This window comes from Pituophis catenifer, unplaced genomic scaffold, assembly GCF_029215685.1.
Source record: "Pituophis catenifer annectens isolate HBS135680 unplaced genomic scaffold, rPitCat1.0.hap2 SCAF_6, whole genome shotgun sequence".
NCBI classification, from domain to species: domain Eukaryota; kingdom Metazoa; phylum Chordata; class Lepidosauria; order Squamata; family Colubridae; genus Pituophis; species Pituophis catenifer.
This window is the reverse complement of record NW_027256886.1, coordinates 90,121,697-90,148,651: the sequence shown is the minus strand read 5'-3', so window position 1 is coordinate 90,148,651 and position 26,955 is coordinate 90,121,697. Positions and strand designations below refer to the sequence as shown.

At 45.0% G+C, this 26,955-nt stretch overlaps 1 protein-coding gene across 1 annotated transcript; it reads right to left on the bottom strand.

Annotated features, from left to right (window-relative positions):
* Positions 1-2,690: 2,690 nt before the first annotated feature.
* Positions 2,691-25,972, bottom strand: COMTD1 (catechol-O-methyltransferase domain containing 1). The gene is made up of 7 exons (XM_070945946.1): positions 25,888-25,972; positions 19,549-19,691; positions 15,254-15,359; positions 13,498-13,616; positions 10,019-10,073; positions 8,047-8,180; positions 2,691-3,012 (listed from the first exon to the last, which is right to left on the bottom strand). The coding sequence occupies exons 1-7, from the start codon at positions 25,970-25,972 to the stop codon at positions 2,860-2,862; spliced, it is 795 nt and encodes a 264-aa protein (XP_070802047.1). The 3' UTR covers positions 2,691-2,859.
* Between the last annotated feature and the right edge of the window lie 983 nt (positions 25,973-26,955).

Sequence of the window (26,955 nt, the reverse complement as noted above, 5' to 3'; positions counted from 1 at the left end):
AGGTACCTATCACACACACACACAAACACACACACACACATATATATATGACATGGTGGCTCAGTAGCTAAGACGCTTAGCTTGTCGATCGAAAGGTCGGCAGTTCAGCGGTTCGAATCCCTAGTGTTGCGTTAACGGGGTGAGCTCCCGTGACTTGTCCCAGCTTCTGCCAACCTAGCAGTTCGAAAGCAGGTAAAAAATGCAAGTAGAAAAATAGGTGGGAAGGGAACAGCGTTCCATGCTCCTCTGGCGTTTAGTCATGCCGGCCACATGACCACGGAGACGTCGTTGGACAGCGCTGGCTCTTCAGCTTTGAAACGGAGATGAGCACTGCCCCCTAGTGTCGGGAACGACTAGCACATATGTGCGAAGGGAACCTTTACCTTTACCTATCAGAGCAGGGGGTTGGACTAGAAAACCTCCAAGGTCCCTTCCAGCTCTATTCTGAATAACACAATCTATGTGCAGCCCTTTGACTGCTTTTGTTAATGGCGAGGAGATCAGGCAGAGATATCCATCTAGGCAAAGGGTAAGAATCACACTTTCTGTTTTTTGATCACAAGAAAACGGAGGGCCATTCCTGCCTTTTTTTACAACTCCGATTGTGCACAATTGTGCAATTCCTTTTTACAACAAGGAAAGTTATTGCCTATTAATAAGTCATGGATTAGTGTTCTTGGCGGAGGAGGGTGACATCAATGCTCAGCTTCAGAAAAAAATCCCCTGTATGTAGAAAATTAACTCGTGGTGTAGAGCCTCACCACCCACCGTCCCCGAGAACTGGCTGTCAAGATTTTGGGTAGTGTAGGAAGTTAGCACCCTCCCCTCTCCTAGAAAAATGAAATATTTTAGGAAATATTAAAAGGGCAGAATATTTCTCCTAAAAGGGAGGCAGAAACTCAGCCCCCCACCTTTGTCAATGGGCCATTAAGGCCTGGGCCAATCTATTCTGCATAACAAAGATCTACCTCCTTCAGGCAGAGCCATAGTAGGAATTGCCCAAAGCCCTTTCATTACATCATCACCCAGCAAGGCTCAACCAAACTCGGGACTCAAAAACACAACCTACAAAGTTACCTCTGCATGGCCTCATGGGAGTCTGCCAGCCAATCAGAATACAAGCTCAAATTCAAAACCCCAGAGAGGGCGTACAACTCAGGCACTCTCAGCATCTCCTCCCTTTTTTTTCTTCTTCACCCAAGATCTTCAAGGCATGTGATCCTGTCCACCCTTAAAACTATCTTTCCAAGCAGCCACCATGTTTCCGGTGTCTTTCTCCCCATTTGGAACTGAACCCAGAAGGCCATTTCTTCCAACAGTAGCAAATCTATCTCTCCAGCACGTGTCTTCATGTGTGAGCTTGTGCCCATTTTAACTTGTATCATTTAAAAAAGCAAACATAAAGTTCTTTGCATTTAGGTTAAAATAAATAAATGTTTTTGCATCTTGCACAGAAACCCCGGACCTCACTTTGATTCTTGCAATGAGTACTTACCAAATTGTGGTGTGTGTGTTTTAATACTCCGTTGCACAATATGTAACAAAGAGAAAAGCATGGAATAGTGGCTATGATGTTGGAATCAGCCTGGGAGAGATATCCATGCTTCTCTCCTTCACTCAACCATGGAGGTGACTGGGTGACTTTGAGCCCATTTTTCTCTTGCAGCCCAACCGAGATACAAACAGGAGCATTCACCCCACACATGCCAGCTAGCTTCAGTTTCATAAGGAAATGTTAGACAGATATAAGATAATATTTATTGTCATTTTTTTTTCTGTGAACACATCGGCACACATTAAAAAAGGAAATTCGGATGCCTGCTCTCAAAAGAAAATAAGCCAAAATGCTGAAAAATATGAAAATGGAAATATATATACCGTATTTTTCAGAGTATAAGACGCACCTTCCCCCCCCCCTAAAAGGAGGTGAAAATTTAGGTGCGTCTTATACACCAAATGTAGCCCCGCCCACCCACTGGCCTCACTCTTTGGCCTCTACCTCCCAGCAATTTACCTCCTCGCAACAAGCAGCAAGACGAAACAGCTCCTTTCAGCTTCAGCACAGCCCAATTAGCACAAGTTGATTGGGTCGGCCTCCCGACTCTCAGCTGTTTTGTTCTCAGCTGTTTTGCGCAGGCCTCTGCTGCTTGCTGCAAGGAGGTAAAATTGCTGGAGCAGATTTCCCCCCCCCTCCTTGTGCTAATCAAGCTATGCTGAAAACGAAAATGAAAGTAAAGCAAGCTGTTTGCTGCAAGGAGGCTGGGAGGCAGAGGCAGATTTCTTTTTCTTGTTTTCCTCACCAAAAAAGGTAGGTGCGTTTTATAGTCCGGTGCGTCTTATACTCCAAAAAATACAATATATAGGATGACATAGAGCCTTTATATTATATATATTATATATATATTATATTTATATATAGTAAATTTATTTATTTATACACTACTCCAATCAAGGTGACTTAAGGTACCAGGTAAAAAACAGGAGACTGTTGAGTTCTAGTCCTGCCTTAGCCAGGAAAGCCAGCTGGGGGACTTTGGGTCAGTCACTCTTATTCAGCCCAATTTACCTCACAGGGTTGTTGTGGGGAAAATAAGGAGGAGGAATGTCCCTTGGATATCTTTGCCACCTGGAGTTATTTGTAAAAAATAATTAAGACAGGATACAAATAAATAAATAAAGTGATGCTTAAAACTGAAAGGACATTTTGGGATGATTATTAGTTTTAATTTGTGTAATGCACGATGCCACCCTAAACACATTTAAAGAAATAAGGACAAAATAGACAATTTCACATCTCTAAATCATTATCCCTGAGGAGTGAGAGTGCTTAGTGTATCCTACCTTCCTTCCCCTCCTTAACTATAGCTTAAATCCTAAAGTTATCCCGTTTCCAATCAGGATCATACTGATGTTCACACGAGGATCGTGGAAGATTTTTTCGTTTAGCTGATGAATATGCTGGGCTGCGCGATCACTTTTGCCTGGTTTAAGTACTTTTCCCGATACCAAAACCTGTTAGAAAACAGAGAGTAAACCATACAGAGCATGCAGGATTCACGCCATGTATTACAACACTGTTACATTGGAGAGAAGCGTCAGAGAAGGCCTGGAAACTCAAATGTAACTCTTGGCTGAGGCTCATTAAAATAGCTACCTCTTTTCTCAGGACTAAACCGCTAGGACAGTGATGGCTAACCTTTTTGCCATCGGGTGCCAGGAGGGGGGGTTTTGCACGCGTGCGTGCCCACACCCATAATTCTATGCACCCCTCCCCCACACATGCACGCGTGACCCCCCCTCCCCCCTGCTCCTGGCACACAATGGCCCGGTAGGCCCGTTTTTCTTTCTCACCTGGCTCCAGGGCCTCTATAGGAGTCTGGGGAGGGTGAAAACGGCCTTCCCCACCTCCCTGGAGGTCCTCGGGAAGCCAAAAACACCCCGTTTGGTGGGACCGGAAGTTGTCAAATGGGGTGTTTTTGGCCTCCGGAGGACCTCTGGGTGGGGGGGAAGGCTGTTTTCACCCTCCCCAGACTCCTAGAGAGGCCCTGGAGCCAGGTGAGAAAGAAAAATGAGCCTTTCCCACCTCCCCTAGGCCCTCCGGAGGCAGGGAACAGCCTGTTTCCCTACTTCTGGTGGGCCCAGAAGGCCTGAAAATCACCTGGCCGGCGCACGCATGCACGCCAGAGCTGAGCTCGCGTGCCCACTGATATGGCTACGTGTGCCACCTGTGGCACGCGTGCCATAGGTTCGCCATTACAGCGCTAGGATATCCGTGTTCTGCTGCAACCACACAAACCTGGAAACAGTTCTGGGCAGTTTAGTAAGGTGCAGGCAATTGGGGCCTCTACAATCTGTCTGTTCCAAACTGCTGCCTTGCCCTACCCTTGCATGACTAAGTTTACAATTGGACCTTTGTTTTATGAATCACCCTGGCTAAAGCAAAGATTCCATACCGTCCGGGAGGTTTATTACAAAGTCAGGGCGGGCTGCACTGCAACTTTAATCCTCAAATATTGCGATACTGCTATCGTGCCACCCCTAATCCGTCTTTTCATTACACTAGACATTCCCATTTCCTGTTCTTCATTTTAGCCTCCAGCCCCCTAATCATCTTTGTTGCTCTTCTCTGCACTCTTTCCAGAGTCTCCACATCTTTTTTACATCATGGCGACCAAAACTGGATGCAGCATTCCAAGTGTGCTCTTACTAACTAAGGCTTTGTAAAGCATTACTAGGCCTTCATGTGATCTTGATTCTATCCCTCTGTTTGTTTGTTTTATTAAATTTATATACCGCCCTACTCCCGAAGGACTCAGGGCGGTGAACAGGCACAAAATAAAATACATAAATACAAAAGTTAGAAACATAATTAAAACCAAATTAAATAATTTAGCCCAAGACAATTAAAAATCCCAATAATTTAAAACAAATTAAAATTTCAATTTAAAAATTTAAAAGAAAGGGGAGAAAATTAGGCCAGGCCGGCTTGCTGGAATAGGAGGGTCTTAAGAGCACAGCGGAAAGTGCGCAGATCCGGGATCCTCCATATCTCCGGGGGGAGCTCATTCCAGATAGTGGGTGCCCCCACAGAGAAGGCTCTCCCCCTGGGGGCCGCCAGTCGACACTGCTTGGCTGACGGCACCCAGAGGAGCCCCTCTCTATGAGAGCGTACCGGCCGGTGGGAGGCTGTTTGTGGTAGTAGGCGGTCCTGTAAATAACCAGGTCCTAAGCCATGAAGCGCTCTAAAGATGGTGACCTTTAAGGTGTTCTTATTCATGTGTTGTGTGTTAGGGAGGGTCCATGCACCGCCCCCCCGTGCCCCATTTTGGGCCTAGTAGGTCTCCCTGCACTTACCTGGGAGCCAAAATGGGGCATGTGGGGATTCCTGAAAGGGCCGAGGTGGGGCGGGGCCAGCCAGCCAGCAATTTAACTATCAGTTTGCCCGAACCGGCTCAAACCAGCTGAATCCCACCTCTGTCCCCACCTCTTGGTCCGTGGACCGGCACTGGGCCGCGGTATGTCAGAAACCGGGCCGGGCAAACAAGCAAAGCCCCATTTGAGGGATGCAGGTAGCACATGAAACCAGGCCCCCTTCAGTCCACAGAAATTCCTCTCCCCACAGAACTGGATGTCAGCACTTCAACCTGCATTTACTCTAGTGCTGACATAAGAAGGAGAAGTGAAGGCGTCTGGAAAGGGACGGCTGACTTTTCACCTACTTATTTTCCCTGGAGATAATGTTTCCGAGGAGATGAGATGAGAGGGGGGAATTCCTTTGAGCTGGAGTAGATTAGGGGTAGAATGACTTGGAAGATGGCCAATGAGTGCAGGGGAGTGGGTAACGGAAAGGGAGGATTTTGGGGCTGGACGTCAGTGTTGGCTTCGACTGTAGTCGGGTTTAGAATGCCATGCTTAATAAATAGGAGTTTTCCTTCAAAGACTTCGTTTGAAATGCAATTTATTTGAGACGACCTCGAAACTTGACACTGGCCCTTTGCTCAAAAGAACAGAACAGAACAACACAGATGGAAGGGATCTTGGAGGGCTTCTAGTCCAACCCCCTGCTCAGGCTGGGGGCAACTGCCTTGTATCACAGAGTCCAGGTGAGGCAATGCTAAGTTTGTTTTCCTAGATGTTTTGCCTACTGCTGCCATATTTCTACTCCAAGGTCATTACTCTGATTTCTCCTTTGAGTCTCGATGATTCTGTCATCAACCAACCTCAGATTTTGGCACGGGATGCCTCTTAATCCAGAGTCTAAATGGCGCCACACAAAAAGGTGGGAAAAGCCGCCATGTTCATGGATAAGTTGCACTGGTGCTTTTTCCAAAAGGCAACTGGACTTCCTTGGGGTTTTTTTCCCCCCTTGAAAATGTTTTGCTTCTCATCCAAGAAGCTTCTTCAGTTCTTCAGAGAACTTCGAAGCTTCTTGGGTGAGAAGCGAAACTTTTTCAAGGAAAAAAAAAAATCAAGGAAGTCCAGCTGCCTTTTGGAAAAAGCAAACTTTGGGACAACTATGACCTGGATGATGGAGCATCTTGGGGCAAAGGCTGTAGGATGTTCAACCGTGCAAGGATCTAAAAACCAAAGGCAGAGATACAGAATGGGAGACGTGGCTTGGTGGCAGCCCACATGAAATGGATCTACTGTAGTGGCCAAAATTGTGGAAACCTTTTGGGAAAAGTGTATTTTCTAAAACTAGCTAACACCACCACTTTTCTGGGGGAGTAGTACCATAAAATTATATATCAGTGGAAAGATAATTTAATCAAGAATGTAATGCAATAACTTTTATGAAGGATTTGCTGTTAGAATAGCAGTTACAGTAGAAAGAAGAAAAGTGAAACACGTAAAAAAACCAGATATACAAAAATTATCACCATAGAAAAAACGAGATATACAAAAATTATCACCATAGAAAAAATGAGATATACAAAAATTATGACGTCAGTTAATACTTTGTTGGGTCACCTTTAGCATGAATTACGGCCTTACAACGTCTTCCCATGGAGCGAACCAAGTCTTTTAGTTCTGCAGCTGTTATAATGTGAAACCAAGATTGAATGATGGCTTCTATTAACTGGGTTTTATTGCTGGATCGCTTCTGACTAACAAGTTTCTTTAGTCGGCTCCAGCAGTGGGTTGCCCCCGGTTCGCACCGGTTCTATAGAACTGGTAGTAAAACCGGTGGGAGGCTCCGCCCACTGACCCCGACATTCATCAGAATGCTTCTGCGCATGCTTGCGGCCCTGTTGTGAACCGGTAATAAAAGTAAGTAGAACCCACCCCTGGTCGGTTCCATAGATTTTCAATTGGGTTAAGGTCTGGGTTATTCCCAGGCCATTCCAGCAGTGGAATATGATTAACTTGAAACTCCCCCCCCCCAAAAAAAGTGGTGTTATTCACCATCAAATCTCAAAAATACACTTTTCCCAAAAGGTTTCCACAATTTTGGCCACGACTGTAGGACTATTTATTTATTTATTTATTTTATTAGTCATATTTCTATGCTGCCCACTCTCCAAGGACTCTGGGCGGCTTACACCAAAGACAGTATACTAAATAGCATATTGCCCCCTAACAATCTGGGTCCTCATTTTACCCACCTCGGAAGGATGGAAGGCTGAGTCAACCTTGAGCCGGTGAGATTTGATCCACTGATCTGCTGAACTAGCAGTCAGCTGAAGTAGCTGCAGTACTGCACTCTAACCACTGCGCCACCTCGGCTCTTATCATGGGCTGAACTTGATCTTAAGCAACCGGATAGAACCATCAGTGTGATCTGGGTTGGATTAAGAGACACCCTGCATTCCTGCCTTGTCTTGAATCCTGGGCTGGTTGGATTCATCCATTTCTGGGCTTAGAAGAAGGTAGATGATTGGCGTATCAATTGACTGATTCATTTATTTAGGTTCTACACTGGTACGAATCCAGGGACTTGCAGTGGTAGGCAAAGATAATGACCAAATAAATGAAGATAAAATATCCTCAATACAATAATAGCAAAATAACATGAATGAATGAATGAATGAATGAATGAATGAATGAATGAATGAATGAATGAGTATGGCAAGGCCTAGAGGTTTGAAAGTTCCTTTAAAAAAAAGGAGATTCAGAGAGAATATTAAGAGGAATTTCTTAAGATTTGCTTTGCATAGAAAAGTGGAGGGACTCCTCCATCCTACGCTGGATTTACAAATAGGTTTGTTTAGGGTGGCTTAATGAATCCTCTTACTGAGCAGGGGGTTGGACTAGATGACCTCTAGATGATCTAGCATTAACATAAGATTATTAGCATTTAGAGGATCTTGTAGGTCTGAAAAGAATTGGTTCTTCTGAAGGAGAAGAAAACTAGATTCCAAAGAATGTTGTTTTGGATTTGGGCCTCAGGCTGAACCTTCTACTCTGTTTTTCTTGAGAATATGCTTTGTGATCGACCCCTTCTCCCATCTGGCCAGCAACCCGAAAGAAGGGTGGATAAAACAGGTTCTAATCCAGAAAAGCCACCAAGTGAAAAAGTGTTCCCACTTTTTCTGAAGTACTTACGTTGTCAAGAACTAATATCTTCCCTTTTTTTATGAGCCGTAAACATTTTTCATAGTAATCGTTGTAACTCTCTTTGTCCGCGTGGATGAAAGCCAGGTCAAATGTTCCAGCTTCACCATTGGCCAGAAGTTCCTCTACAAAAACACACACACACATACACACACAAATCAGAATAAGTTTTTGGGTTTTTTTTTAAATGCAAAAATTTCCTTCTGTCCACCTTCTCTCTGTCATTGTACTCTTTTTTAAACATTTTTTTTTATTAAACAGTTTTTAATTTTTTTTTGACATTTTTCTTCTTTACAACATTTCCACATCCATTATATATCCATTTTCCCACTCTTACTTCAATTTATCTTTATCTACACATGTGGTTCCATTATTTTTTATACATCATAATATATTCATATACTAAATTACAATCATTCATTATGTGTCATTTCCATTTATACAAATTTGTTACTAATTTCTAACTCATATATCTTCTTCATTCAAACTTTCCTTAATCTTTACACCTATCCTCTAACCATTTATACCATTCATTCCATACCATATAGTACTCTGTTTCTTCTTTATCTTTTATTTCTTTTGTAAGTCTATCCATCTCTGCACACTCTAGAACTTTCCTTATCACATTTTCCTCTGATAGTTTATTGTTATTTTTCCAATTTTGTGCATTATACATTATTCTCGCTGCTGTTGTAATATGTCGTCGTACTCTTATCTGCAGTGGTTAAAAGGCAGTATTGCAGGCTAATTCTGCCCACTGCCAGCAGTTCGATCCTGACGGGCTCAAGGTTGACTCAGCCTTCTATCCTTCCAAGGTGGGTAAAACAAAGACCCAGATTGTTGGGGGCGATGTGCTGATTCTGTAAACTGTTTAGAGGGGGCTGTAAAAGCACTGTGAAGCAGTATATACGTAAGTCTAAGTGCTATTACTATTCGGACAAATCCAACCTGCAAAGGGAAGGGGACGAGGAATGATAAGAATCCTGAATTCCAGTTTCCTCTTAAGCCAAACTAACCTCGCTATTCAGACATGACTCTATCTGTGAAACCACAGTTTTTGGGGATGGAGTTCCCATCTCTCCCGAAGGTGCTTTTTCAGGAGGCAACTGATCCAACAATCATTAGCCCCCCTACCCCAACTCTATCCTGTCCTTTATTTCCTGGTTTGTAGCTCATCTCAATCACGTGGTACAGCTCTAAAAATTGGAAAGAAGAAATGATACCTAGGATGAAGAAATTGTTAGGAAAATGTTGGACTGTGCCGAAATGAGTAAACTGACATTTGAAATAAGAGAGCAGGAAGAAAAACAATATTATTTATTTATTTATTTATTTATTTTATTAAATTTCTATACCGCCCTTCTCCCGAAGGACTCAGGGCGGTGAACAGCCACAAGATAAAACACATAAATACAAAAATTTAAAATAAAATAAAAACAAATTAAATAGTTTGGCTGAACAAATTTAAAATACCCCATAATTTGATATGGGATCTATTTTACCATTGGGTAGATAATAAAAAATGTTGCTATGTAAGTAAATGTTGAAATATTTTAAATGATGATACAACCGATATATTTTATATAAGAATAAATTTTGGATATGTAGTGATATTGTGAAGAGAGGAGAGGGCACTAGGGATGCAAACTGACCGATGTACTGTCTGTACTTGATTGAATGAATGAATGTTTATATGTTTTATTTTTATTTTTTTGTTTTAAAATTAAAATCACGTGGTACAGCTGATTCCCCCTCCTAACTGTTGTACTTGCCGTTGCTGTCTTGGAAAGTAAGCAGCTGAGCTTCTAAATGCTCCATTTTCAGCGCTGCGTGCAAATCGCGCGCTCACCAAACCGATTGTTAAACCGGCAGCATCCCACCACTGGAGGGAGAGTTGATGCCTGAATAGACCCCCCCACAAGCCCCCCAACCTTTCCAGTCGAACCCCTTTGCTTCCACCTACCTAACGTTTCAATGGCTGGTTTTATCCTTAGATCGATCTTACGTAGCACCCCGGCCTGGAAGGAAACAAAACAGGTCAAAGATTTCACGAGGAAGGGATCGGCCACATTTTGAGGTCCCAGATGCTCAGCCTCCCCATCTTGTGTGTGTATTTGTTTAGGTTTGTTTGTGTAGACCTGTGATGGAGAACCTATGACACGTGTGCCAGAGGTGGCACGCAGAGCCCTCTCTGTGGTGGCATGCATGCCATCGCCAGCAGCTCTTCTTGTTTACAGCACGCATGCTGGCCAGCTGCTCTTCACGAGTGTTGGAGTGCCGGAAAACGGCCTGAAAAACGGCCAAAAAACAAGCTGTTATTCCAGTTGTTTTCAGGCCATTTTCAGGCCAAAAACAGCCCGAAAATGGTCCGAAAAATGGCCCAAAACAGCCTGGAAACAGCCTGAAAAACAGCCTGGTTTTTTGGGCTGTTTTCAGGCCATTTTTGGGCCCAAAACGGCCTGAAAAACAGCCTGAAAACGGCCTGAAAAACGGCCAAAAAACAAGCTGTTATTCCAGTTGTTTTCAGGCCATTTTTCAGGCCATTTTCAGGCCAAAAACAGCCCGAAAATGGTCTGAAAAATGGCCCAAAACAGCCTGGAAACAGCCTGAAAAACAGCCTAGTTTTTTGGGCTGTTTTCAGGCCATTTTTGGGCCCAAAACGGCCTGAAAAACAGCCTGAAAATGGCCTGAAAAACGGCCCCAAAACAAGCTGTTATTCCAGTTGTTTTCAGGCCATTTTTCAGGCCATTTTCAGGCCAAAAACTGCCCGAAAATGGTCCGAAAAATGGCCCAAAACAGCCTGGAAACAGCCTGAAAAACAGCCTGGTTTTTTGGGCTGTTTTCAGGCCATTTTTGGGCCCAAAACGGCCTGAAAAACAGCCTGAAAACGGCCTGAAAAACGGCCAAAAAACAAGCTGTTATTCCAGTTGTTTTCAGGCCATTTTTCAGGCCATTTTCAGGCCAAAAACAGCCCGAAAATGGTCCGAAAAATGGCCCAAAACAGCCTGGAAACAGCCTGAAAAACAGCCTGGTTTTTTGGGCTGTTTTCAGGCCATTTTTGGGCCCAAAACGGCCTGAAAAACAGCCTGAAAACGGCCTGAAAAACGGCCAAAAAACAAGCTGTTATTCCAGTTGTTTTCAGGCCATTTTTCAGGCCATTTTCAGGCCAAAAACAGCCCGAAAATGGTCTGAAAAATGGCCCAAAACAGCCTGGAAACAGCCTGAAAAACAGCCTAGTTTTTTGGGCTGTTTTCAGGCCATTTTTGGGCCCAAAACGGCCTGAAAAACAGCCTGAAAATGGCCTGAAAAACGGCCCCAAAACAAGCTGTTATTCCAGTTGTTTTCAGGCCATTTTTCAGGCCATTTTTCAGGCCATTTTCAGGCCAAAAACAGCCCCAAAATGGTCCAAAAATGGCCCAAAACAGCCTGGTTTTATGGGCTGTTTTCAGGCCATTTTTGGGCCCAAATGGCCAGAAAAACAGCCTGAAAACGGCCTGAAAAACTGCCAAAAAAGACATGCACATACCGGCCAGCTAGTCTTCAGGTTTCCAGTGCTCACACATACATGTGCATGCACACACATTCTAGTTTGGGCACTCAGTGCCGAAAAGGTTCGCCATCACTGGCGTAGACAATCCATTGAGGTGGTAGCATTTTAAGAAAGGAACTGAATTTTTTAGTAGTCTATTTTTTAATGGGTCTAAAGTAGGGAAATAGCACTGCTTCAAGAACTCTGTGGGTGGGATTTATCCTACTCTTGAAAAGTCCTCTTAAATGCCAAAAATATCCCCAAATGATAATTTTAAAGTGTTTAAAGGTGAGGAGGGGGGTAAAAGACTACACACAGTCCTCAATTTAAGACCACAATTGGCCCCAAAATTTCCATTGCTAAGCAAGACACTTCTAAAGTCAGTTTTGCCCCATTTTATGACCTTTCTTGCTACCGTTAAGTGAATCACTGCAGCTGTTAAATTAGTCACATGGTTGTTAAGTGAATCTGGCTCCCCCCCCCATTGACTTTGCTTGTCAGGTCGCAAGAGGGGATCACATGACCCCGGGACATTGCAACTGTCATAAATATGAGTCAGTTGCCCAAGCATCGGAATTCTGATCACATGAGCACGGGGATACTATTAATGCAATATAAACATATATATTAACATTAATAAATCGAATGAGATCATCGTAGATTTTAGAAAGAGCTGGCATGGTCATACTCAAGGATCAGTATCAAGGATGCAGCTGTAGAGGTGGTCAACGGTATTAAATATCTGGGGGTGTAGATAAGTAACAATCTGAACTGGTCTCTCCACACGTCATTCTCAGTGAAGCATGCAAACCAGCGCCTGCATTTCCTGCGTCGGATGAGGAGAGGACATCTTTCTCCTTCTGTCCTGGCCACTTTTTACAGAGGTACGATTGAGAGCATTTTACCAAACTGCATCCCTGTTTGTGGTTTGGTAGCAGCAATGCCTCAGATAGAAAGTCCATACAGAGAGTGGTGAGTACAGTGGAGATGATTATAGGAAGCTCGCTTCCTGTTGCTCTGGATACTGTGCTTAGAGGTCAAAGCATCGTTAGAGACCCCACACACCCACTCCACGCTCCTCTCTGGGAGGAGGTTTCGAAGTATTTCTAGCAGGACTATCAGTTTCTGTAACAGCTTTGTTCCCAATGCCATCCGTCTGGTAAACTCGCAAGATTCGCTTTTCTTGCCACGTACATGTATACATCCGAACTAGACTGTGTTGTTTCTCCGTGTCATATAATATATCTGGATATATGCATAATTTTGTATTTATTTTGATATACCCTGTTTCCCCGAAAATAAGACATCCCCTGATAATAAACCCAATCGGGCTTTTGAGTGCATGGCAATAAGGCCAAGCACTTATTTCAGGGTTCAAAAAAATATAAGACAGGGTCTTATTTTCGGGGAAACACGGTATATATGTAGTATATATTGGAGGTGGTGACCCTTTGAGAGTTGTACGCAACAAAATTTCACTTTAATGCATGCCGATTAGGGTACATTCAAAGTGACAATAAAGTTATTGTCTAAGAAATAATATATCTGAGTAGGCGATGAAACATGATCTAATTAAATAATATGATCTTGTTAGATAATAAGAATTCTAGGAGAGATGGCTTTTGCAGGGTGAGAGAGGTGGGGTCACAGGTCAAAATGACAGATTATCAGCATTGGCTTCGATTGCAGTGCTGCGCCCACCGCCTTGCAATTTTGACACAGTTTATGGGCGCCCCTGAGAATAATCAGGGGGAGAAAGGATTAACTACCATAAATCCATAACAGCACCATTCTTCTAATCAGATTTGTGGATCCCTGCAAACCAACGAATCAACCGAATGTCAGCAAATATTAATACCACGTCCTCTCTCATCCCTTGATTAAGCCCCAGTTCTCTGAGTGACTTACTCTACCTCTTTCCACACTGGCTTTCCGATACTGGCCAAATCTTCATTGATCTCGCAGGCAACGATTCTGCCATCTTCTGGTAGGACTAGAGCCATGCTTAAAGTATTGTATCCAGCAGAAACTCCTACAGAGAAATTACAAAAACACGGTTGAAGGGAGTTTTAATGTCAAAGCATCCCTGGCCTCGAGTTGCCATAGGCAAAGGGGATGGGAAACCAATGAAGCAACATGGCAGCCAAAGACAGGAGCACATTCCAGACATATCTTTCTCAAGGCTGTCCCAAGGTTATCCACAGAGGCCGGAGGGGAGTGATCTCTACAACCCACAAATCACCGCAAGTCACGCTTCAGTGCCATTGTAACTTCGAGCAATCACTAAACCAAAGTCAAGGACTTATTTCATACCCCATTCTTCTTAACAGTAAAGTAATGTCAGCTTTCTCCTCTAACACTCTAGCTCAGGGGTGTCAAATTCAAGGCCTGGGGACTGGATCCGGCCTATGGGGTGCTTAGATCTGGCCCGCAGGTTGCCCTGGAAACAGTGAAGAACTGGCCTGCGATGCCTCTGCCAGTGAAAATGGAGCTCGGGAGCTCATTTTATGTGGCACAGCACTCAGGCCACCACATGCGCCCCCGACATGAGTGACGTCAAGCTGGCCACACCCACTCCGCCCCCCCCGAGGTCAAACACAACCCTGATGTGGCCCTCAATGAAATCGAGTTTGACACCCCTGGTCTAGTTCTTAAATTTTGAAGAACCCCAAAGAGTAGACACTTATCCTCAAAAGAAAAGGATGGTGTCAGCTATCCCAGTCAGTCATCTAGCAAAGAAAGACTCCTGGCCATTTGTTTTTGCCAAGTGTCTCCTTTAAATGGTTTAAATGGTTGCAGAAGTAGCGTAAGCTGAGGATTTCCCATGCCAACGATGCAAAGTAAATTAAAGTAAGTAAAGTAAGGGACTTGGTGGCTCAGTGGCTAAGACACTTGTCGACCGAAAGGTTGGTAGTTCAGTGGTTTGAATCCCTAGTGCTGCGTAACGGGGTGAGCTCCCGTTACTTGTCCCAGCTTCTGCCAACCTAGCAGTTCGAAAGCACGTGAAAAATGCAAGTAGAAAAATAGGGACCAGCTTTGGTGGGAAGGTAACAGCATTCCGTGCGCCTTTGGCATTGAGTCATGCCAGCCACATGACCATGGAGACGTCTTTGGACAGCGCTGGCTCTTCGGCTTTGAAACGGAGATGAGAACCACCCCCTAGAGTCAGGAATGACTAGCACATATGTGTGGGGGGAACCTTTACCTTTACCTTTAAGTAAAGTTATCTGTAAATGTCCAGTTAGGTGTTTGTATATTGTTTAGGGGACAGGTTCTCAATTCCCAGCTCTGCATGCCGATGGTTGACCTTGGCTGGCTGAAGCTTCTCATAAGGCTCAACTGGGCTTCCATCCCCCCCTTTTTTCCTTATACTCCAATCTTTCCCTCCCCCACTCCACCCCCATTGCTAATGTCAGTTTGTCAGCTCATGAAGCTTGGATAGGAGGAGATGCAGCCGTGACAGATAGTTTAAAACAAACTGCCTTTTGGTTTTATTTCGCCAGAGTGTGGAATTGGTCGCTTAAAAATAAAAGAGGGGAGTTTGAGGGAAGGGACCAGTTGTAACCTGAGGACTACCGGTAGAAGAAGATGAGACTGTGACCTGCGGAGTAGCCAGTTCATTGTGGTACTGAATCCCGAATCTTCCTGGTTGTAGGCAATCTCACTTACCTATCTCAATTACCTTTTTTGCTCCAACAAGCCTGATCAGGTTTGTCACCAACTGGGCCTGATCACAAGAGATCCACAGCTTTTTGCCAGGAGTAGAAGTTGCAGCCTAGAAAAAGCCAAACAGGGAGCCATGTGACACGTTCTTCTGCAATTCCATGAACGTCATCTCTGAAAGAACCTTAGCAAGTCTGGGGGTGAGGACCTCTGGAAACTGAGAAGTCCTGCATGACCTCTCTCTCTCTTCTTCTTCTTCTTGTGCCATGTCCGTCATCGGACGTTGGCGATCATGTTGGCAATCCTATTTTTGTCAACAGCTGTATGAAATAGTGCTGCTGAGTTTTGTCCAAACCACTCCCTAAGGTTTTGAAGCCATGATCTTCTTCTTCTGCCTGGACCTCGTTTGCCTTCAATCTTTCCCTGGAGGTTTAAGTGAAGGATGCCGTGTTTTTCTGGGTGTCGCATCACATGTCCAAAATACTCTAAACTTTCGCTTTTTAATGGCTTTGATTATTTCCCTTTGCTTACCTAGGCGGCTTATCACCTCCTCATTTGTGATTTTGTTAACCCAGCTTATACGTAACAGCCTGTAAATCCACATTTCAAATGCTTCTAGTTTCTTCAAGTGGTTTTCTGTCAGAGACCAACTCTCTACTCCGTAGAGCAGGATAGAATAGATGTAACATCTGACAAGCCTGATTTTCAGTCTTAGGCTTATATTGTGACTATCCCACAATTCAATTTATTGTTTAATGCAGGCCTGGATTCATGGGTCACACCAGGTCCTGTGGCTGTTTCCTGCCCATGAGATCGATCAGAAATTACAAATCATATATATATGTTTAATTCGGTTTTATTCTGTTTTTAAATTTTGTATTTATGTGTTTTTATCTTGTGGCTGTTCACCGCCCTGAGTCCTTTCGGAGTAGGGCGGTATACAAATCAAATAAACTAACTAAACTAACTAACTATATCTACGCCATGACAAAATGGAAGGACACTTCTGATCTGTCCCCGTACCCACACACACACACACAGCCAGTCGAGGGTTAAGGAAACACTTTGGAACGCACCCAGTTCTTATCTCTGACTTGGCAGCGATAGACACACCGTCTGCCAACTGACTTTATTGTCAAAGGAAAACAGAAAGATAAATACTCAAGAGTCCAAATGTCCGACACTTTAAATCTTTCTCTCAGCAGCTCCGGACGAGGCTTTAGTGACTATTCAAGGTTTGCTTTGTTCGTCACAAGGATCCTTTGACCACTACCCTCTATTATATAGTCTCTGGGGTGTGGTCCAGTGACTCAGTCCTAATCCCTAGCACGCCTCCTAAGCTGCTGCAAACGTTTATCACGCCTTCGGAGGCGTGCGTCCAGGAATGATGTTTCATTATCACTTTGACTCGAATCAGCTGTCTCCTCTCCCTCGGCCGGCACTTGAGACAATGCCAGAGGGGAGGGGCCTGGAGAGGGAGGCCTGGCTGACTCCTCTTCCTCATGCTCGGAGCTTTCTTCCTCCGATGGGACAGGCTCAGAGGGCGGGGCCACAACAACTTCGATTCCTACCATGGACGAATGGTTGCAGAAGTTGATGGAGTTGGCTGAAATGGCGAGAATGGACTATTTTGATTAAAGAAAAGAATATAAGTAGTTTTGTTTCTGCATGGAGACCGCTTCTGAACTTTGTGCTTGAAGTGGAAATGAGTGAAATTTTGATTTTGGGTTTTACCAATTAGATTGATAGCTCTTTATAGAAATGGCTTGTTTATATTGTGAAAAAACAAAAATTTGTGATTAGATGTTAATGCAATAGAGAGAGTTGGAAGTCAATGCTTCTTTTTCTCTTTCTCTTATCCTTCCTCACTTCTCTTCCCGCTCTTCCTCCCCACTGTTCTCCTATTTACTTTTGTATTTTGTATCTTATTTTATCTTATAACTCAATAAAAAATGTTAAACGAAGTCTACACCAGGCACACAAATACAACTGCATTAGTTTTATTTCGAAGGAGCCTGTTATTATCTTTTCAAGCTTATATTATATTATACATATTCTATTCCACTGATGGCTAATCTTTTTGCCGTCATGTGCCAAAACCGGGGGGAACGCGGGGCGGTCGTGAGTGTGCGTGCCCACACCCATAATTCATTGCGCCCTGCCCCCGCACATGCACGTTCGATCTCTCCCCCCCCGCACTCCCTTCACTTTTGGCATGCAATGGCATGGTGGGCCCGCTAGGCCTGTTTTTCACCCTCCCCAGGCTCCAGAGGCTTTCTAGGAGCCTGGGGAGGATGAAAACAGCCTTCCCCATCCCCCTGGAGGCCTCCGGAGGCCGGAAACAGCCTGTTTCCCGACTTCCAGTGGGCCGGGAAGGCCTGAAAATCAGCTGGCTGGCACTTCCATGCACACTGGAGCTGAGCTAGGGCAACACTTGTGTGCCCACCAATATGGCGCCGCATGCCACCTGTGGCTCGTGTGCCACAGGTTCGCCATCTTGGTTCTATTCTATTCATATAATATAATTCATATAATTATATTCACCTGATAATCACCTCACATCCTGGACATAAATTGTTGGATTTTGTCAGCTTGGATCGACAGAGGCATTTAAAAGAAAAAAAGCATCTGCCAATCAGGCAGCTCAGCTGGGATCCTCAGAGTCTTTTGAAAGCATTTTTTACAACCTCTTCGCTCTGAAGAGGTTGTAGAAAAAATGCTTTTAAAAGTAAAAAAAAAAGCCTCTGATGATTGTGCGGCTCAGCTGGGCATTGGGGGGGGGCAGGGATTTTTGCTACCGGTTCTCTGAACCACCCGCCTCCATCGCTACTGGATCGGGTGATCCAGTCCGAACTGGGAGCATTTCATCCCTGCTCTGCACACCAGAACAACTAGACACAAGGACAGTTTTTCCCTGAATGCCATCACTCTGCTAAACAACTAATTCCCACAACACTGCTGAATTAACTATTAAGGATCTATTACTATTATTATTCTCATCTTTCCTAGTATCTATCTCTTCCCACTTATGGCTATAACCATGTTGCTTGTATCTCTACGATTTATATTGTTTTTATCGTTTCCTCACCACAATAGAGCCCAAAATTTCTGCTGCTAAGTAAGATGTTTGTTAAGCAAGTCTTGCCCCATTTTACAACTTTTCTTGCCGCGGCTGTTAAGGGAATCACTGCCGGCGTTAATTTAGTAATATGGTGGTTGTTCAGGGGAGCCTGGCTTCCTTGTTGACTTTGCTTCTCAGAAGGTCATAAAAAGGGGATCACATGACTCCCCCGGGACACTGCGACCGTCATAAATGTGAGTCGGTAGCCAAGTGTCTGAATTTTGATTATAGGGATGCTGCAATGTTTGTAAGTGTGAAAAATGGTCTTAAATCCCTTGTTTTCAGTGCTGTTTTAACTTCGAAACGGTCACTAAATAAGATGTCATTAAGTCCAGGACTATGTTCTGACCTAAGCTCCCTTAACAAGCAGGAGAAAGGACTTGGTCCCGGTTTTGGCGGGACCAATTTACATGACTGTGAATTACGTTCATTCACAGTCAGCAAGGCTTGTCCAAACAGCTTTTCAAAGGAGTATTTCTCAACACACCTGATCTCGCTGGGAAAGCTGCCAGATAACTAGTTTCCAACCAGACAAGGCAAAACTTGGCACAGTGTCTTTTCAAGTCACAAACAGAACTTTCCACTTTGGCAACGGCCGACTGAATGAATTGTTTCCTGCAAAAGCCCACTCCCCGTTCGCTCCTCTTTTGTTTCCTATGGGAGGGGCCAATCACTTCCAAGGTGTGGCTTTACTCCTGAGTCGACCCTGCTTTCTTAGTTGTCCTTGTCTTCTGGCAGCTCTGCACATGCGTATACTGGGAACGGGCTCCAGCTGTTCCTCTGCCTCACTGCTATCTATCTCCCTCTCTGCCTCTGATGCAGAGCCCTCGCCCGAGCTTTCCCCAGCCCCCAGGGCTGGCCCATGTCCCTCCCCAACCTTCTCACTGTCCGACTCTGCTGCCAGTTCCACAGGTCACTGGTGGGCCACAACAGACTGGCTGAACACTAGTCTCCGAAGCCTGAGTCTTCGGAGAGGGGTGGCATATAAATTAAATTAAATTAAATTAAATTAAATTATTTGGGATGTCTACTCTTAATTCTTCCACACGCAAGGGCTGAAAAGACCCCCCCAAGTACAGAGGAGATGGAGTTAATTTGGAGAGTTCATGAATCCTGGGTTGATCCCCCTGAGGAAGAGACCATCAGAAGTTGGTCAGATCCACTGACAACCGGGACTCACCAATCTCAGCTTCTTCAAAAGCGGATGCTCTCGTACCGAATGATCCAAGACGTATTTGTGTAGGTTGCCAGTCCCTTGCAAGAAGCCGTATGAATGGCCGGAGGTGCCAAAGGCAAATAAATCTGACCCACGGTATCTTCTGCCTTTCAAAAGCAAACCAATCCATCCTCAGTCATATCATAAATACTTTAAATATTTGTTAATATTTCATTCAACCCATGGGACAGATGTTGCCCTCAGGAAGTTTCTTCCTTAAGCTTGGACATGCGCAGTAGCTCAGAATTCACAAGATACTCTTATCTCTGTTACTACAGAGATGTGCTAAAGTTCTCTGGCAGGCTACCGTAAGTCTTAGGATGGAAGCTCGGCTGACAAACACATAACACAGTGACATTCCCTCCATCATTTTCCTGTCTCACAACTGTCCTCTGGCTCCTGGACCTGTGTCCTGGACTTTCTTAGCGACGTGATCCAGACAAGCTCAATCACCCTTTGGAGATACCTAGCTCACTTTAAAAACTTAAGTGGGATGGGAGACCACCCAGAGATGCAGCGGCAGCCAAAAAAAGCCAATGCAATCCAAAGCTGCATTAAGAGAGGGATACAATCAAGATCAAGTGAGATACTAATACCAAACCTTAGCAAGAGCACACCTAGAGTCCTGCATCCAGTTTTGGTCACCACGCTATAAAAAAGATGTGGAAACTCTAGAAAGAGTGCAGGGAAGAGCAACCAGGATGATTAGGGGACTGGAGGCTAAAACATACGAAGAACAGTTGCAGGAACTGGGCATGGCTAGTCTAGTGAAGAGAAGGACCAGGGGAGACATGATAGGAATGTTTTCAATATTTGAGGGGCTGCCACAGAGAGGAAGGGGTTTATTTTCCAAAGCACCTGAAGGTCAGACAAGGAATAATGGATGGAAACTGAAAGAGATTCAACCTGGAAATAAAAAGAAATGTTCTGACAGTGAGAGCAATCAACCCAAGGAACAGGAGTTGCCTTTAGAACTTGTGGGAGCTTCATCACTGGAAGCTTTCAAGAAGAGACTGCATTGCCATTTGTCAGAAATGGTGGAGGGTCTCCTGCTTGGGTGTGGGGTTGGAGTAGATGACCTACAATACTGTTGATGAACCTTTTCGGCACCGAGTGCCAAAATGGGAGTGCGTACATGCGCGCACCGGAAACCGGAAGAACAGCCTCCCAGTGCACATGCATCCACCGGACGGCTGCTTTTCCGGTTTCCGGTACACGCATGTGCACCGGCCACTTGGTCTTCCTATTTCTGGCGCACAAAGAGCCATTGGATGGTGCGCATGCGTGCGAAGACCAGCTGGCCGGTGCACATGCACACGCCGGAAAGATGATGTCCCAGTTTCTGGCACATGCATGCACACCAGCTAGCTAGTTTTTGCACATGCATGCACACCAGAAACCAGAAGACCAGGTGGCACATGCATGTGCTGGAAACCAGAAGAGCAACCTCCCTGAAGACCAGCTGGTTGGCGTGCCAGATCCCGGAAGAGCAAAGGAAGAGCGACGGCTCGTGTGCCCGGAGAGATGGCTCTGCCATAGGTTCACCATCACAGACCTACAAGATCCTTTCCAACTCTGTTATTCTGTATCTATCTTTGAAACGCTTGAGAAGAACACATTGAAATAAGCTAAGAAGAGTGGCTCTTGGGAACATCAATCCTTGTTCACACAACATACTTATATCCTGGTTTCTGAACTGACCAGGGTGGGGGTGGGAGAAGAGCTGAAAGTCATAGATCATACGGCTGGAAGAGACCTCTTCTAATCCAACTCCTTACCCTTAGCTAGGTGGCTCAGTGGCTAAGACACTGAGCTTGTCGATCAGAAAGGTTGGCAGTTTGGCGGTTCAAATCCCTAGTACAGTTCTGCGTGAGCAGGGGGTTGGACTAGATCCGTGATGGCGAACTGATGGCACGCGTGCCACAGGTGGCACGCGTAGCCATATCTGTGGGCACGTGATCTCAGCTCCGACGCGTGCCAGTTGATTTTCGGGCCTTCTGGGCCTACCAGAAGTAGGGAAACAGGCTGTTTCCTGCCTCCGGAGGGCCTCGGGGGGTGGTGGGGAAAGCCCATTTTTCTCTTTTCCCAGGCTCCAGAGCCTTTCTAGGAGTCTGGGGAGGGCGAAAAGGGCCTTCCCCACCCTCTGGAGGTTGGAAACGGCCCATTTGCCAACTTCCAGTGGGACTAGAAAGGCTCTGGTGCCTGGGGAGAGAGAAAAACGGGCCTACTGGGCCATCGTGTGCCAGGAGCGGGGGGAGTCGCATGTGCATGCGCGGGGGTGGGACACATAGAATTATGGGTGTGGGCATGCACACCCGTGACCCCCACATGCGACCCCAACTCCTGGCACATGATGGCAAAAAGGTTAGCCATCGCTGGACTAGATGACCTCTAAGAGTCCCTTCTAACTCTGTTACTGTTACTATCCCTTGCTCAAGGCAGGAGTCAAAAAAACAAAAAAAACAAAAACAAAATAAAAAAATAAAAAAATGGCAATCTGGAATAAGTTAACTCACTTTCCGCTGTTGTATCAATACAATACATTGAGTTCACCCATGACAAAAAGCTGTTAAAGCTTAACCAAAATGAACACAAGCTTAGTGTGCTGTGTGAATCTTTTGCTAGAGGTACCATGAGTGCTTAAAAATGTGTAAGCTGAAACACGTCATCCTACCCAGAAGAGAAATTGTGATCACAGGGGTGTCAAACTCAAGGCCTGGAGGCCGGATCCGGCCAGTGGGGTGCTTAGATCTGACCCACGGGGCCGCCGTGGAAACAGCAAATGACCGACCCATGGTACCTCTGGCAGCCAAAATGGAATTCACAAGGGCCCTCCTGAGCTCCGTTTTCGCTGGCAGAGGGTTGCAGGAGGCCGTTGCAGCCGAAACGGAGCTCAGGGTCCCTTTTTCGCTGGCAGAATGCTCCCCTGGCCATGCCCCCCCAACTCCCCCCCCCGAGATCAAACACAACTCTGATGCGGCCTTCAATGAAATCGAGTTTGACACCTCTGCCTTATCAGATTAAGACGGATGGGACAACGGTAAATCGTGTCTTAGGGAACTAAGTAGACTAATCGGGGCTTAGCCCAATCTACTCCAATCCTCCTAAGCAGAGTCACTGGTCACTGTGAAAGCACTGTGACATTTTGATCATAGTTTGCCCCAGACTAAGCACCTTTTTTCAAAAGTTTGTTCCTATCACTTGCTTAAGGCAAAAAACCCAAAAAAACGAAACCTGCTTCTTTTGATCTGATTCTGCTTTGATGGCCACTCAAGACACAATGATGCACCTTCTCGGCAAAAATACTTAAGTGGTTTGCCCCAAACTTCTTCCAGCATTTTTAAGATTTCTCCATTTGGCCTTACAGCCTTGCATAACCGAGCCGAGGTGGCGCAGTGGTTAGAGTGCAGTACTTCAGTTACTTCAGCTGACTGCTAGTTCAGCAGATCAGTGGATCAAATCTCACTGGCTCAAAGTTGACTCAGCCTTCCATCCTTTTGAGGTGGATAAAATGAGGACCCAGATTGTTGGGGGCAATATGCTATTTAGGATACTGTCTTTGGTGTAAACCGCCCAGAGTCCTTGGAGAGTGGGTGGCATAGAAATATGACTAATAAAATAAATAAATAAATAAATAAATAAATAAATAAATAAATAAATAAATAAATAAATATTAACAGAGTTGGAAGGGACCTTGTAGGTCATCTAGTCCAACCCCCCAACCAAGCAGGAGACCCTACACCATTTCTGAAAGATGGCAGTCCAGTCTCTTCTTGAAAGCTTCCAGTGATGAAACTCCCACAACTTCTAAAGGCAACTCCTGTTCCATTGGTTGATTGCTCTCACTGTCAGAAAATTTCTCCTTATTTCCAGGTTGAATCTCTCCTTGTTCAGTTTCCATCCATTATTCCTTGTCTGACCTTCAGGTGCTTTTGAAAATAAACCCCTTCCTCTCTGTGGCAGCCCCTCAAATATTGAAAACACTCCTATCATGTCTCCCCTGGTCCTTCTCTTCACTAGACTAGCCATGCCCAGTTCCTGCAACTGTTCTTCGTATGTTTTAGCCTCCAGTCCCCTAATCATCCTGGTTGCTCTTCCCTGCACTCTTTCTAGAGTCTCCACATCTTTTTTATAGCGTGGTGACCAAAACTGGATGTGAGACTCTAGGTGTGCTCTTGCTAAGGCTTGGTATTAGTATCTCACTTGATCTTGATTGTATCCCTCTCTTAATGCAGCTTTGGATTGCATTGGCTTTTTTTGGCTGCCGCTGCATCTCTGGGTGGTCTCCCATCCCACTTAAGTTTTTAAAGTGAGCTAGGTATCTCCAAAGGGTGATTGAGCTTGTCTGGATCACGTCGCTAAGAAAGTCCAGGACACAGGTCCAGGAGCCAGAGGACAGTTGTGAGACAGGAAAATGATGGAGGGAATGTCACTGTGTTGTGTTTGTCAGCCAAGCTTCCATCCTAAGACTTACGGTAGCCTGCCAGAGAACTTTAGCACATCTCTGTAGTAACAGAGATAAGACTATCTTGTGATTTCTGAGCTACTGTGCATGTCCAAGCTTAAGGAAGAAACTTCCTGATCTTTTTCCTTTGTCCGTCTCTGTGATAAAACTGCCGGTAACGATGTAGTTAGTAAGTTTGTTTTATTTTTTTATAATAAAATGTTTCTTAGAATATATTTCAGGTTTTTAAAGTATACAGCATGGAAAACAAGATCCATCCGTCTCTAATGAAGTGCAATTACCCCAGGGAAGTATCAAAGTTAATTTACGCTCCGACAGGGAAGAAGACCTCAACTATGTTTAAATCCCCTTACAGAATTCAAATCCCCCCCCCAAAAAACTTGGCCACTTTAACGTGGGACGGACTTTCAACTCCCAGAATTTTCTCCCAGCCAGAGATTTTTAGGATGATCTTGGACCGGGGCCTGCAGAATTAAAAAAAAAAGCTGGAGATCTCTGCAATCTAATCCCTCCTCCTCCTCCCCAGTTTAGGCGGTGGGATGTCCTGACCCCCTTCCCTGCCTTGCCCCCCCCTTTTTTTTGCATGCACCCAAATATTTATTAAAACAAAACCAAGTCAGGAACTATGAACAGAAAAACAAGAAACGTGCCACCCCCTGCCTGTAAGGATTTTTATTTTCTCTCATCGCCCACGGTTTTTTTTTTTAATGGTTACCCCCTTGTTTAATTTAACTCTGTAACAGTTCCCAGCATCGAGACACAGAACTGCAGCAGCTGAGAGAGAATCGGTGGGTAAAGAAGTGCAATTTTTAGAAAACGGAAGAGGTGGAAAATCGGTAGTGTAATAATAGCAATAAAATTACCAAAGCCAAGTCATGTTTGTACTTTACAAAGTCCTACTTTCCGTCGGGCACTTAAGACCTTCCTCTTTTCACCAAGCCGGGCTTGGCATAATTAATTTTTTCTTTCCTTTTCCTAATTGTGTAAATTTTATTCTGAAGATCTTAACTTAACTGATAAGCCAGATTGACTTAATTATTATTTATTGCTTCTAGTCACATTTTTATATATATGTTTATTTTGACTGTTCACCGCCCTGAGTCCTTCGGGAGAAGGGCGGTATAAAAAAATTAAATAAATAAATAAATAAATAAATAAATAAATAAATAAATAAATAAATAAATAAATAATGTTTGTAAGCTGCCTGGAGTCGCCTTGATGTGAGACAGGTGGCAAACGAATCAAATAAATTAAATTAAATTAAATTAAACTCAAGATCTGTTCCTGACTGATCCCTCCACCCTCAATGAAAAAGATACTTCGGCTGCATTTCAGGAAGGGTTTCCATGGCTGTGATAGTTGCCTACTTTTGGTGTGTCAATTGATCTTGATAGGTGTGGTACTGGCCATAGATCAAAATGCCTTGCCCCATTTCCCAACCAGCCCCGCTTTCAGCGCTGGCCAGTTCCAGGCTGCAATGCCTTCCAACGCCGCTAGGCGGCAGGGGGGGGGAAACATATTCCTTGCCCGCTTTCTTTCTCTCCAACAAGTGGCCCGCGGGCGCAGCCCCATTCCCAAAGCGATCCTAAACCCGGACGATCAAAATCGTGCACGGGGCACCCCAGAGAAGCTGGGGAATGGGGAGGGGGGAAGAAGCTCATCACGGGGGGCGGGAAAGTCCTCAGGTGGGCGTTCCCCTTGCCCCCCACTGGCGCTGGGGGGGGGTTTCCCTCTTCCACGCACGCGGGCGCCAGGTTGGGCTTCCCACCCACCCTGCCTCCCTCTCCCACCCACCCACGAGCGCCCGGGGATTCCCTCCTGCCCACGTGTCGCCTTACCCGCCAGGAAGCCCACCGCCAGCGCCGCCCCAACAGCCGCCGTGCCCCCCAGGAGGGTCTCGCGGGAGAAACCGGAGAAAACCATGCCCGGAGCAAAGGTGGTGGGAAGCGGATCCGACTAGCAAAAGCTTTGGCCGCTTTTTCCCCCAAGACCTGTCCGTCACGTGTCCCGGGCTGGCGAGCGGCCCCTGCAGGCGGCTGAACCCGGGACTTGAATTTTAACCCCGTTGCGCAATGAGGACTAGTCACCTGCGCAGCGGTATGAACCAGGCTGCGGGGCAGCCTGGGGGAGGGAGGGGGGTTGTGGGGTGGTCTGGAGTGCCTCGGACTGGCCTCTGGGTCCAATGTGTGGAGGGGGGGGCAGCCCAGAAGGGGGTTGGGAAGGGGGGGCATCATATCCCGGGTCCCAAAAGAACGTCTGAATGCGTCCTGCTGACCTGCTTGCAAGTGGATTTTGCGCGGAGCTTGTTCGGCAACTTTGTATTTCTGGCCAGCCTGGGATGCGAGGAAGATACTTGGTGGCAAAATCGAGGGTTTTTGTCGCTGAAGTTGCAGAAGTGAATCCGGTTTGTCATTGGGGGTGGGGTAGGGTTGCCAGGTCTGCTTCCAAAAAATAGCGGACAAGCGGTATGTGTGTGTGTGTGTGTGTGTGTGTGTGTGTGTGTAGGGGGGGTTAAGTAGTAAAAAAATAAAAAAAAATTACAATTAAATTATATATTTTCTTACAAACATTTTAACACCAATTAAAATAATCACTTCAAAACTTTACTTAAATTCAAAACATCAAATATATTATAATAATATGTAGAATATTAAATTACATTTTACTTTGCTGCCGTGTGTATTTTTTATTTGACTGCACAGCTTTGATCAATCAATTCTTTGTGTTTAAGGAATAATTCTTTAATTTCAATACAATGTTGAGAAATATTAAAAAATATACAAAGTTCACTTTGAACTGATGGTACAAGCAGTCGGTTACGTTTGTCAGTCCACAAATTTCCCATGACGCTGAAAATTCGTTCAACATTTGCATTTGATACTGGAATTGATGCACAATACTGGAAC

Coding starts and splice junctions, on each gene's coding strand:
- COMTD1 (XM_070945946.1), bottom strand. CDS start 25,972: ATGGTTTTCTCCGGTTTCTCCCGCGAGACCCTCCTGGGGGGCACGGCG. Junction 19,692..25,887: donor GGCGGTGGGCTTCCTGGCGG/GTAAGGCGACAC, acceptor TGCTTTTGAAAG/GCAGAAGATACCGTGGGTCA. Junction 13,617..15,253: donor AAAAAAGGTAATTGAGATAG/GTAAGTGAGATT, acceptor ATTTCTCTGTAG/GAGTTTCTGCTGGATACAAT.